At 43.6% G+C, this 13516-nt stretch overlaps 2 protein-coding genes across 5 annotated transcripts in view; one reads left to right on the forward strand and one right to left on the reverse strand.

The window, feature by feature from the left end:
* Positions 1-13516, forward strand: part of XPNPEP3 (X-prolyl aminopeptidase 3) — a 40313-nt gene that overhangs the window by 2334 nt on the left and 24463 nt on the right. For 2 of the 4 annotated variants that reach the window (XM_070411185.1, XM_070411186.1), the window contains one exon: positions 12755-12871. In XM_070411185.1, coding sequence (XP_070267286.1) covers positions 12755-12871 — 117 coding nt within the window. Of the gene's footprint in view, positions 1-12754; positions 12872-13516 lie in introns of those variants that run through there. The other 2 variants (XM_070411187.1, XM_070411188.1) reach the window with 2 other exon arrangements.
* DNAJB7 (DnaJ heat shock protein family (Hsp40) member B7) lies at positions 8199-9128 on the reverse strand. Its single transcript, XM_070408006.1, has one exon. It carries the CDS (start codon positions 9126-9128, stop codon positions 8199-8201), a length of 930 nt encoding a protein of 309 aa, XP_070264107.1.

Consider the following 13516-nt stretch of genomic DNA (forward strand, 5'->3'; position numbering starts at 1 on the left):
TAATTTTTAAAGCCTATTTGCAGTTAATTCACTCAACAAACATTAATTGAGCACCACATATTAGCACTGAGCCCAAAAAGTTTTTACCATCACAAGAGACAAATAAAAGCAAGTAATGTGATGTAACATGAAATTTAGTCATAGATACCCAGTAGTGGGGAGAAGGAAAAAGTGATGCATATTCTCTGGAAGCAAGGAGGGGCTAAGTGGAAATGTGGGCATGCCTTTAAAAATTAGGAGATAATTGATTTAAGACGCCCTAACTGGTTTGGCTCAGTGGATGGAGCGTCGGCCTGCGGACTGAAGGGTCCCAGGTTCAATTCTGGTCAAGGGCATGTACCTCGGTTGTGGGCACATCCCAAGTAGGGGGTGTGCAGGAGGCAGCTGATCGATGTTCCTCTCTCATTGATGTTTCTAACTCTCTATCCTTCTCCCTTCCTCTCTGTAAAAATCAATAAAATATATTAAAAAAAAAAAAAAAGTAGTCACCAGCCTAGCTGTTGTGGCTCACAGGTTGGAGTTATTAGTGAAGGCAGCTGATTGGTGTTTCTCTTTAAAAAAAAAAAAAGACCTGAAAGAAGGCTTTCGCCAAGCAGACTAGAGTAATGGAGCTATCCTGGCAGAATGAACATGCAGAGGCACAGAACTCATACAGAATGGGTGTTGCAAAGTTTTGCAATTGTTAATAAGCCTGGAAAAGCCTTTTTTGAAATATATTCCCAGGCACATTAATAGGTGTTACACCAACATGGTTCTGTGGCATAAGTACAGGGCATGCTGCATTTCACAGTGCCCATGGTAAACCAAGTCTGGGTCTCTTTAAGGGAAAATATTTGGCAGTAGTAATTTGCAAAATGTATTTGACCATGGAGCCCTTTTTCTGTGGTGAGTCTTGAACTGGTATCCCTTGGAGCACATTTTGGAAAAACTTGGGCTCAAGCCTAAGATGTGTAGGAAGAGGGGATAGAAAATCAAGTTGAGAAGGAAGCTGATGCTAGTTCCTGGAAGACCTTGTATATTATGTTAAGAAACAATGAGCAGAGCCCTGGCAGAGTAGCTCAGTTGGTTAGAGTATCATCCATATACACTAAGGTTTAGGGTTCGATCCTTGGTTAGGGCACATGCCCAGGTTGTGGGCTGGATCCCCAGTAGAGGGTATGCAGGAGGGTAGTAATTGATGTATCACTATCACGTTGATGTTTCTCCCTCCCCCTTTCTCTCTCCCTAAACATCAATAGAAACATATTTTATAAAATAATAAAATAACCTAGGCTTTTATGATTTTACTAGTAGCCGATGCATGAAATTCGTGCACATTAAAAGGGAATTAATTAGAGGAAATATTTTAATATTGCTATTTGCCCTTTCTTTATAATAGAAGTGTCAGAAATGAAAGAAAATTAGTAAAATGTATATGAAAATCTCCTTCCTGTCAGAGTCTGGGGCGTGCCGAGGGACCAGAGTCAAGTCCTCACCTACCCGCACGTGCCTCAAAATTGCGTGAGACCCTGACCAAGCCAGCCCCACTCCCATTGAGCGAGACCCAGACCCGGCCAGCCCCACCCCTGTCAAGCCCCGCTGGGCAGGGGGCGCAGCCTCAGGTCCCCTGACAAGCCCCTCATGATCAGTCGTTATGGCGTGACTCCGTGATGATCATTTGCATATTAGCCTTTTATTATTATGACTAGAGGCCCGGTACACAAAAATTTGTGCACTGGGGGGGGGGGGGGGGGGCCCTCAGCCCGGCCTGTGCCCTCTCGCAGTCTGGGACCCCTTGGGAGATAACGACCTGCTGGCTTAGGCCTGCTCCTGGGTGGCAGAGGGCAGGCCCAATCCCTAGGTGCAGCCCCTGGTCAGGCTCAGAGCAGGGCCGATTGGGGAGTTGGGGTGCCGCCCCCTGTCATGCACAGAGCAGGGTGGATCGGGAGGTTGCGATGCCACCCTCAGTCACGCTCAGGGTAGGGCCGATTGGGGGGTTGGGGCACCGCCCCCTGTCATACTCAAGGCAGGGTCGATGGGGAGGTTGTGGCGCCACCCCCTGTCACGCACAGAGCAGGGCCCATCAGGTGGGTTGGGGCTCCGTACCCTGTCATTCACAGAGCAGGGCCCATCATGGGGTTGGGGAGCTCCCCCCTGTCATGCACAGAGCAGGGCGGATCAGGGGGTTGGGGCGCCGCCACTGTCACACTCAAGGCAGGGCCAATGGGGAGGTTATGGCTCTACCCCATCACACACAGAGCAGGGCCCGTGGGGGGGGGGGGGGGCGTTGGGGCACTGCCCTCTATCACCCACAGAGCAGGGCGGATCAGGGGGTTGGGGCACTGCCCTCAATCACCCACAGAGCAGGGCTGATCAGGGGTTGGGGCGCCGCCACAGTCACACTCAAGGCAGGGCCGATTGGGAGGTTATGGCTCTACCCCATCACACACAGAGCATGCCTGTGGGGGCGGGGGAGGAGGCGTTGGGGCGCTGCACCCTGTCACACACAGAGCAGGGCCAATCAGGGGGTTGGGATGCCGCACCCTGTCACACACAGTCGCAGGGCGATCAGGGGGTTTGGGCACTGCCCCTTGTCACGCTGATCCGGTGCCAGGAGGCCTCGTGGCTCTGCTGATCCCGGTGCTGGGAGGCATATTACCCTTTTACTATAGAGGATAGAGGCCTGGGGGGCGGCTGGTTTGCCCTGAAGGGTGTCCTGGATCATGGTGGGGGTCCCCACTGGGGTGCCTGGCCAGTCTGGATGACGGGATGATGGCTGTTTGCAGCTGGTCACACACCCTTCAGGGTGGTGGTTCCCACTGGGGTGCCTGGCCAGTTTGGGTGATGGGCTGAGGGCCGTTTTCAGGCTGGCGGGTGACTGAAGCTCCCAACCTCTCCTTTTTTTCTTTTTTTTTTTTTATTCTGGGCCAGCTTTAGCTCTGAGGCTTGGCTCCAGCTATGAGACCTCCACTGCTGAAAGCAGGTATCTGGTTTGTTTGGGTTCTATAATCGAAACACTGTTTCAACTCCAGCTCTGAGATCCCGGCTGGCTGAAAGCAGGTTTCTGGGGTTTTGTTTAGCTTCTATATTTGTTACAATGTTTCAAACTGCCAGGTCAGAGGCCAGCAGCGGCAGGCAGGGAACGTTGGAGTCCGCCAGTCACTGGAGCAAGCAAGCCTCCCTGTTCGCTTCAGTGCATGGCTGCCGGCCGCCATCTTGGTTGTCAGTTAATTTGCATATACTCACTGATTAGCCAATGGGAAGGGTAGCGGTCGTACGCTAATTACCATGTTTCTCTTTTATTAGTGTAGACTAGAGGCCCAGTGCACAAAAATTTGTGCATTCGGGGAAGGGGGTCCCTCAGCCCGGCCTGTGCCCTCTCGCAGTCTGGGATCCCTCGGGGGTGACCACTTGCTGGCTTAGGCCTGCTTCCGGGGGATTGGGCCTAAGATGGCAATCAGACATCCCTCTGGCAGCCGGCAGCCCTCAGGGGATGTCCACTTGCCAGCGGGGAGCAGGCCTAAGCTGCAGTCAGATATCCTTAGTGCTGCTGAGGAGGCAAGAGAGGCTCCCACCACCACTGCTGTACTGGCAGCCATCAGCCTGGCTTGTGGCTGAGCAGAGCTCCCCCCTGTGAGAGCGCACTGACCACCAGAGGGCAGCTTCTGCATTGAGCGTCTGCCCCCTGGTGGTCAGTGTTTGTCATAGTGACCAGTCATTCCCAGTCTCACTGCTGTTAGGGTCAGTTTGCATATTACCCTTTTACTATATAGGATAGAGGCCTGGTGCACGGGTGGGGCCCGGCTGGTTTGCCCTGAAGGGTGATCCGGATCATGGTGGGGGTCCCGCTTGGGTGCCTGGATGACGGGCTGATGGCTGTTTGCAGCTGGTCACACCCTTTCAGGGTGGGGGTCCCCACTGGGGTGCCTGGCCAGTCTGGGTGAAGGGCTAAGGGTCGTTTTCAGGCTGGCGGGAGACTGAAGCTCCCAGCCTCTTTTTTCTTTCTTTTTTTTTTTTATTCTGGGATTTATTTACCTTCTATAGCTGTCACTGGAGCTGAGAGCCGGCTCCAGCTCTGAGGCCTGGCTCCAGCTCTGAGGCCGTGGCTGGCAGAAAGCAGGTATCTGGGTTTGTTTGGTTTCTATAATTGAAACATTGTTGCTGTCCTGCTCGCTCCAGCTCTGAGGCCGAGGCTGGCTGAAAGCAGGTATCTGGGTTTGTTTAGCTTCTATAATTGAAACTCTGTTGCCATCACTGGCGCTCTAAGCTCTGAGCCTGCTGGCAGCTGAAAGCAGGTATCTGGGGTTTGTTTAGCTTCTATAATTGAAACATTGTTGCTTCCGGAGCTCAGAGCTGGGCCGTGGCAGGGGGGGAACCTTGGCTTCCTCCATCACTGGAGCAAGCAAGCCTCATGTTCGCTTCAGCTGCATGGCTGCCGGCCGCCATCTTTGTTGGCAGTTAATTTGCATATCCTGCTCATTAGCCAATGGGAAGCGTAGCAGAGGTATGGTCAATTACCATGTTTGCCTATTATTAGATAGGATTTTCTGAAAATAAGTTTTAGTGCTAATTGTCACCAGTACCTCCTATAGAATAATGACCTTTCCTTCTCACCCACTTACCAACTTAAAAATCAATCAAAACAAATCTTACACTACTATAAATCATTTAAAAATAGCAGAGCCCAGCCAGTGTGGTTCAGTGGTTGACTTGACCCAGGAACCAGGTGGTCTCGGTTGGATTCCTGGTCAGGGCACACACCAGGCTTGATCCCAAGCAAGGAGCATGGAGGAGGCAGCAGATTGATGATTCTCTCTTATCATTGATGTTTCTATCCTTCTCTTCCTCTCCCTCTTCCTGAAATCAATAATAATAAAATATAAAAATTGACAGATATTATAATTTTTTTCTGGTTTCCAAATTTGTTGCACTGCTAAATAGCACTGAACTTTCTTTTGCCAAATGTGATTGGGTTTTAGTGCTGCTAGATTATTTGCTCCTATCCTTTAGTTACATTAAAATTTAATTATAATAATTATATTTCTAGAATGAAAAGATTTAAATTACATCAATAGGTCTTATTGCTTAAAAAGGAAGAATTCAGTGACAAGTAACATGCAGGATACAAGTCAATGCAGCATTTCTTTCCAGGTGCTTAATAAAATTAAGCGTCTCAAATGTAGCCCGTCCAAAACTTAACACCTGCAGCCCTTTTCTCAGATAATAGCAACTCCCTGCTTCCAGTGGCTAAGGCAGAAAACCTTGACTCTTATCATATTCAACATCCAGCCTGTTAGCAAATTCTGTTTGGCCCTACCTTTAGAATGTCCAGAATTTGACCACTCTTCACACCCACCACCCTGGACCAACCTACTACAATCTCTTGCCTGGATTGTGGCAATAGCTTGATGTCTCTGCTTCTATCCCTGTATACTTTGGGTCTCTTTTCAATGCCAACAGCCAGAGTGGGCCTTTTTAAATTTGTCAGATTATGTCACTCTTCTGATCAAAGCCTCCAGTGGCTTCTGTCCCACATATAATAACAAAGTCCATGTTGTGATCTAGCAAACCCTGCATGACCTTTCTTACTTCATTTACTTGCTCTTTTAATCGGCTACCACTGAACTTCTCCATTTTCTCAAACAGCTGCCTTAAGAATGTTTCATTTGCTATTCCTTCTGCCTGGAGTTCTATCTTACCAGGTATACACGTGGCCAACTCCTTCACTCTTGACTCAGATTTAACTATCACTTTTCTCTGGCTACTTTAGCTAAAATATCAGCTCTTGGCCTGGCTGGTGTGGCTCGGTTGGGTGTCCTTTGCACTGAAAGGCTGCCGGTTCAGTTCCCAGTCAGGGCACATTCCCAGGTTGCTGGCTTGATCCCTACTAAGGGGGCGTGCAGGAGGCAGCCAATCAGTGTTATGCTCTCACATCAGTGCTTCTCTCTCCCCCCTCCCTCTATCTCTAAAAATCAATAAAAGTATTTTTATTTCAGCTCTCATACTTCAAACCTTATACCCTTCCCCTACTTTATTTTTTTCCTTAGCAACTATGACTAACATCATATATACTTAATATTTGTTTATTGTTTCTCTCCAGTCTGTGACAACTAAGATTTTTGCTCTTTGTTCATTATTGTACCCCAGGTATCTAGAACACTACTTTTTAAAAATATTGTTAAATGAGTAGAAGCAATAGGCTGAACTATATTTTGAAAAATAATTGAAGGAAGCTAAGAAGTAATAATGTTGATATTAAACTAAGTTCATTTGAAAGAACGTATTCAAACATTTAGCTCAAACCACTTGCTCAGTGTCTAATGTGTCTGTAACTCATCTATTTATCTTCTATCATAACCCTAAATTATAATGGCTAAAGGTGGTATTTTAGAGTACTGTATCCGTAGATCCTGTGTACATACTCAACAAGAAAATAGAGCCTTGACTAGTGTGGCTCGGTGATAGAGTGTGGCCTGCACACCGAAGGGTCATGGGTTCAATTCCTGGCCAAGGGCACGTACTTGGGTTGCAAGTTTGTTCCCTGGCCCGATCTGGCATGTGCAGGAGGCAACCAATCAATATGTGTGTGTGTGTCTGTCTCTCTCTTCTCCTCCCTCCCTTCCACTCTCTTTAAAAGTCAGTGGGAAAAAATAACCTCAGGTAAAGATTAACAAAAAAGGAAAATAGAAATTTTCCTATTTGGAGTGATTCACTGATGGACTAGAACAAATGAAATAGAAAGTTTCCTATCTGGAATGATTCACTGATGGCCTAGAACCCTGGTTGGCAAACTGTGGCTCGCGAGCCACATGCGGCTCTTTGGCCCCTTGAGTGTGGCTCTTCCACAAAATACCGACTTCTGCACATGGGCCACAAAGTTTCAATGGCACTGTACGTGCGCGCCCGCACGTGGTATTTTGTGGAAGAGCCACACTCAAGGGGCCAAAGAGCCGCATGTGGCTCGTGAGGCGCAGTTTGCTGACCACTGACCTAGAACACATGATATAGCTAGGTTGCTCTGAGGAATCCATGGTAAGTCTGGCCTTTTTTTTTTTTTTTTTTTTTGTAGTAAAATACATATAAAATTTACCATGTTAATCATTTTTTTAAAATATATTTTATTGCTTTTTTACAGAGAGGAAGGGAGAGGAATAGAGAGTTAAAAACATCAATGAGAGAGAAGCATCGATCAGCTGCCTCCCGCACACCCTCTACTGGGGATGTGCCTGCAACCAAGGTACATGCCCTTGACCGGAATCGAACCTGGGACCCTTCAGTCCCCAGGCCGACGCTCTATCCAGTGAGCCAAACCGGCTAGGGCTGTTAATCATTTTTAAATATGCAGTTGTGAAGCAGATCCCCAGAACTTTTTCATGTTGCAAATCTGAAACTAAACCAATTAACTTTCTTTCCCCTCTCCCTACTCCCAGGTAACCATGATTCTTCTTTCTGTTTCTATGAATTGACTTTAGATACCTCAGATAAGTAGAATCATAGTGTCTTCCTATGACTGGCTTATTCACTTAGCATAATGTCAAAAAGTCCATCCACATTGTAGCATATACTACCAGATTTCCTTTCTCTTTGTGGCTGAATACTATTCCACTCTATGCCTGTATGTACAGGTAGTTTATGTATTCATTAATCAATTGACATTTGGGTTGGTTCTACTTCTTGGCTATTGTGAATAAGTACTGCTGTGACATGGCTGTACAAATATGAGTCTAGCTATTTTTAACTTAAAATACTTTATACTTTAATTTTTAATTTATAATGTCTTTAAGTTCTGTGTCAAATGCTCTACCTCTATCGGAAAAGAAGTCATTTCATGAATAATTATATAATCTGAACCTGTGTGTCTCAATACAGTTTTAGTTCCTAATGCCATACATATTTCAGAAGTTTGTATAGTAGTTTTAATTAAAAGGAAAATAATGAAATAGATCATAAACTATTAAAAGCCTAATATGTAAACATTTAGCTCAAAAACAAAAGTAAAATCATCTTTGCCACTTTCCACATTCTTAACATAATTGTCACCACAAATACATCTTTTTCAGGCATACCTCCAAACAACCACTGACCACAGTCCTGCTGATTGTGTTCATCATAAGTCTTACTCTAGTATTAAACAAAAGTTACCTACAAAACTGATTAATCAAAACACAAAGAGTCGTGTTCCAAATGTTATATGAACATAATGTGTCTGAAGAGCCAATTTAACGATTCCTTTTGGTTGACTTCTTCTTGTGCACCTCTTTATGCTTCTTTTTTTTCCTCTTACCACCTTCTTTGAATCCTGCTGAGAAAACAGAGGGATCCTTGTTGCTGGTGACCCACGGTATACGTTGCTCATTTCCCACACAAGTGTATTGAGGCACATGTTTAGAGCTGTAGGACTTTGGTGAATAATTGTCAAGTGACTGTCTTCTCCACCTGTGCTCTGCAAAGCCCTCTTCATCTGCCACATCGTTTATAATGAGGAAGGACTCTAACTCGCCATCATCTTCCCCTTCTCTTTCCTCGTCATTCTCAATAATTCTGCTTGTATTGGTCTTTCTGCCGTTAACAGTTTTATATGAAGTAAAAGATGTGTAGTTGTCCATCCCACTGTCATCAAATGCCAGGGAAGAGAAAAAATTAAGGTCTTCATGGCCCAGTGAATCATATGGTGTATATCTTGTGTCATATTCATAAAATCTCTCAAAAACTGGATATTCATGGGAGGTAGAGAAAAAGGATCTTGCACCTCTGTTTCTACTTCTATAGGAACTTCTTGGACTATTTAAAAGGTCCTCAAGTGAGTCTTCAAAGAAAAGACATAAAAATGAGTCCCTTTCACCAAAAATTTCTGTAAAGACATCATCTGGCTTAGGAGATGTGAAGCCATATTCAAAAGGATCATCAATATTACTTCCGTCCTCGCCATTTAATCCTTCTTTGCCATATTTATCATAAATGTCCCGTTTTTCATCATTTGATAATACCTCATATGCTTCAGCTACTTCTTTGAATTTTCTCTCCGCTTCTTCTTTATTTTCTAGATTTTTATCAGGGTGCCATTTAAGTGCCACTTTATGATAAGCCTTTTTAATGTCCGCACATGAAGCATATCTCTGCACTCCTAGAACTTCATAGTAATCTACCATGTTTTAACAAATCGTTGGAAGGGGGTGCCCTGGGTAGTAAGAACCGTGGTTTCCTCTCCGTCCCGGCTCTGTTGGTGGTGGTGGTAGAGTGACTGCAAATAGGCACATTTTTACATTGAAGACAATGTTGCTGTGGGCCACTGCTAGGAGACGATAGGGTGCTGATTGTGTGGCAAGCAGAGTTACCAGCTTATGTCAGAGAGGGCTGCATTATGGTGTCATTCGGGGGTTGGGGTAGGACTTGACCTTCTCAATGGAACTAGTCCAGAGTCATATCAGACCGTCCTGAGCCCTCTGGATGATTTCTCCTATATTTCTCTGGAAGCCTCAAACAATATCTCATAAATCAGTGGGACCTGTTGTTCCTGGCCACAGCATGCCACTTGCATAATGTGACCTCTAGGTTTATAAGTCTTAATAACTTACTTCCCAGTGCTTGCATGTTTTGGTTTGGAAAAATGAAGAAGTCTAAAAAACATGTAGTTAAAAATTTTGAAAACTGCGTGTTTATGTATTCAATACATATTATTGAATGCCTATTTTGTGCAAGGCTCAGTTTTAGCCACTGGTAATAACAGTATTGAATAAAAAATGCCAGTTTTCATGGTGTTTACATTATCATAGAGCACAACGAATAAATGGGAGATAATGTGATACATGCTTTTTAAAAAAAAAAAGTGTGATGGCAGAAAGCTACCTTCGGTTGGTTTTAGAAGCCTCTGAAGAGATGACATTAGAGCTGTGTGATCCAGTATAGTAGCTACTAGCCATGTGGGTGGACATGTTGGTTTTTTCCACTTTTGACCCATTATAAATAAAGCTAGCATTCATTTCTAGTGAGAAGCCAATTTGGGGGGGTGGGGTGGGGTGGGGAGGTGGTAATGCGTCGGATTTACATTTTTAATGGCTCAGTGTCTGCTATGTGGAGAATCAGTTGTATGTGGGAAAGTTAGGATTAGAAAATCCAGGTAGACACTCTCACTCTCTCCCTCTCCCTCCCTCCACCCCACCCTTTCATTCTCTCTAAAAATCAATTTTAAAAATCCAGTTAGAAGAAAACTCGACCAAAGTTGGTTTTCTTTGGGGACAATTTAAATTATCAATAGGCTAGGCCTGAATTAAAAAGATGTATTCCTGGCTCATTTTATTGTCTTAGGAAATTCCCTAAGATGATCTGTCTCTGTTTCTCCTCCTCTATATGTTGTTTTCTTTTTCATGACATTTATAAACAACTTGTTTAAATGGTATTCTAGTGACATGGAAAATAATAATGTAAATTTCTAGCCAGTCTTTCAAGACCATTTGTCAGCTTTGAATATTTTTTACTTTTTGTTTGTATACCAGTTGACTAGAAGATTGCAGAACTCTTAAACTCAAATAATTTCAATTCTCTCCAGGATCTGTACTTACATGTATGTATGGTATACATGTGATTATATTTGCCTGCCATTGAAAATAAGTAGCAGTAATAATAATATTGAACATTATTTGAGTACTATCTTTGGGTCAGACCCTGTAGCAAGTGTCTTACATGCAGTTTCTCATTGAACTGCCACAGCATCCCAGCAAAATAAATATTTTGTGTCCATATGAAACCTGGGCCTCTGAAAAATAGTAATTTGCCTAAGGAAACCTAGCTCATTAGTGAAAAATCTGATACTTAAACTTGGATCTATCTGATTCCAAATTCTGCTCTTTCCAACTCTATCTCATTTCTTAGACCAGGATTTAAGAGTTTAGGTTCTAGACATTGCACATTATGAGCCCCCTATGGGGGATTGAACCTGCAACCTAGGTATGTGCCCCAACTCAGAATCGAACCCTCAACTCTTTGGTGTATGGGATAAAGCTACAACTAACTGAGCCACCTGGCCAGAGCTCTTTTAAGAACTTTTACTCTTTTAGCAACTTTAAAATATACAATACATAATTGTTAACTATAGTAACCATACTATACATTACATCCCCAGAACTTACTGATCTTGTAAATACACCCATTTTGGTTTCTATCTTCTCTACTCCACTAAAACTGTTCTTGTCAGGGTCTCTAGTGACTTCCATGTTGCCAAATCCAGTAGTTGTCTTTTTGGTCTCATATTTAGCAGCACATGGCACAGTTAAGTATTTCCCCTTTCATAAAACACATGTTTCTTTAACTTCCTAAATGCCACATTCTTACAGTTTTCTTCCTTTCTCCTGTGCTTTTTCTTCTCACACCAAAATAATACAGTACCTGGACTTTCTCTGTACAATCTTCATAGGTAATATTCAGCCCCAGGACTTTTGATCCCCCGAACGTAAGACTGTTTGACCTCTCCATTGGAATAGCCAATAATTATCTCAATCTTTTCCATTTCATTTAATGGCATAACCTTCCACCCACTTGCAAAAACCTGCGAATCATCTTTAATATGCTTTTTTTTTTACCCCTGCATTTCACCAAAACCAGGCTTTTTAACCTTCAAAAATATATCTCGAATCTCATCACTGGGAAAATAAAGTAAAATAACAAATAATCTCTATCTTCCCAAAGTTCATAGCAAACTAATTTAGCAATTATGTGCAGTGTAGTAGGTCTTAAAATAGAATTAAGCCTGGTTGATGTGGCTCAGTAGATAGAGTGTTGGCCTGCGCACAAGGGTTGCAGGCTCGATTCCCAGTCAAGGGCATGTACCTGGGTTGCAGATTCTATTTCCACCTGGGTCGGGCACATACGGGAAGCAACCAATCAATGTGTCTCTCTCACATCGATGTTTCTCTCTTTGTCTTCCTTCCACTCTTTCTAAAAATCAGTGGAAAACATATCCTCGGGTTAGGATTCACAACAATAGCAAAATAGAATTAAGTGCAGTAGCATTGAGGAGGCGCCTTTGTATCAGAAGCAGTAGGGATGGGGAATTAAAAATCAGGCTTCCTAGATGTTGGAGCTGATTTTTGAGAAGTTGAGTAATCAGAAACAAGCAAAGGCCATTTTAGACTAAGATAACTGCGTACTTAAAGCCAAATGCTGTTATAATACAGACTAATTAGCTGGCTCTTTGCGTAGTTTAGTGTGGTTGCAGTAATGTTTTTTGAGGATTAGGCCAGCCATTAGAGGAGTGAGCAGGGGCCAGATTAAGAAGGGTGCTAAGCCCTGACCAGTTTGGCTCAGTGGATAGAGCGTCTGCCTGCGGACTGAAGGGTCCCAGGTTCTATTCCGGTCAAGGGTATGTACCTCGGTTGTGGGCACATCCCCAAGAGAGGGTGTGCAGGAGGCAGCTGATCAATGTTTCTCTCTCACATCGAGGTTTCTGACTCTCTATCTCTCTCCCTTCCTCTCTGAAATCAATAAAGATTCATTAAAAAAAAAAAAAGGGTACTAAGCTAGAGTCAAACATATTTTGAAAGAAAACTCTAAGCATACATAGTAGACTAAAGTCACTAAGGGTTAAAATTAGATCATGTCTATGTTACCAGGGCTCCACACAGGCTCTGGCTGGCACAGAGGAAGGCCCATATATATATTGAAGGTGAAATTAATTTGCATTTTTCTAAAACACCCAAATGTTGGAGATAGATAAATATACATACACTGTGAGGACCTTCTAGATTCCTTCTTCCATTTCATCCTCTTTCTTTCTCCTTAGGATGCATATCCTGTTCTCAGAGAAGGTACTCCCTCCAGCCCATCCCAGACAGGAGGGTTCCAAATCGATACTTGGGCCAGCCCAGCCCCTTCACACACCCACACCTCCTCAGACCAGGTAAGGATTTTAACCATAATAACTGTCTCTTCAGGTGCTTTATCTAGAGCTGTGCTGTTCAATACAGGAGCCACCAGCCACTAGTGGCTATTGTATACTTATTATGTTGCTAGTGCAACTAAGAAACTAAATTTTTAAATTTTATTTTAAATTATTTATTTATTTTTAAATATATTTTATTGATTTTTTACAGAGAGGAAGAGAGAGGGATAGAGAGTTAGAAACATCGATGAGAGAGAAACATCGATCAGCTGCCTTCTGCACACTCCCCACTGGGGATGTACCCGCAATCAAGGTACATGCCCCTGATCAGAATCGAACCTGGGACCCTTGAGTCCACAGGCCGATGCTCTATCCACTGAGCCAAACCGGTTAGGGCTATTTTAAATAATTTAGATTTAAACTTAAATAGCTACATGTGGCTACTGGTACTCTGCCGACAGCACTATCTAGAGCCATAAACACTTTATTAAGCCTTACCATTCAGAATTATCAGTGAAATATGTACTTAGGATTTTCTTAAAGAAAAGTTCTATTGCTTTCAAAGACTTAGTTTCTACAGTTGTGTTCTAACTATTGATTCCTAGTGAACTACTATGTTAAAGATACTTTAGAAAACATGTTTTTTTAAAAAAATATGGAATA

Source organism: Myotis yumanensis, unplaced genomic scaffold, assembly GCF_028538775.1.
Source record: "Myotis yumanensis isolate MYYU_CA2020_CCGP unplaced genomic scaffold, mMyoYum1.0.hap1 SCAF_3, whole genome shotgun sequence".
NCBI lineage: Eukaryota > Metazoa > Chordata > Mammalia > Chiroptera > Vespertilionidae > Myotis > Myotis yumanensis.

Coding starts and splice junctions, on each gene's coding strand:
- DNAJB7 (XM_070408006.1), bottom strand. CDS start 9,128: ATGGTAGATTACTATGAAGTTCTAGGAGTGCAGAGATATGCTTCATGT.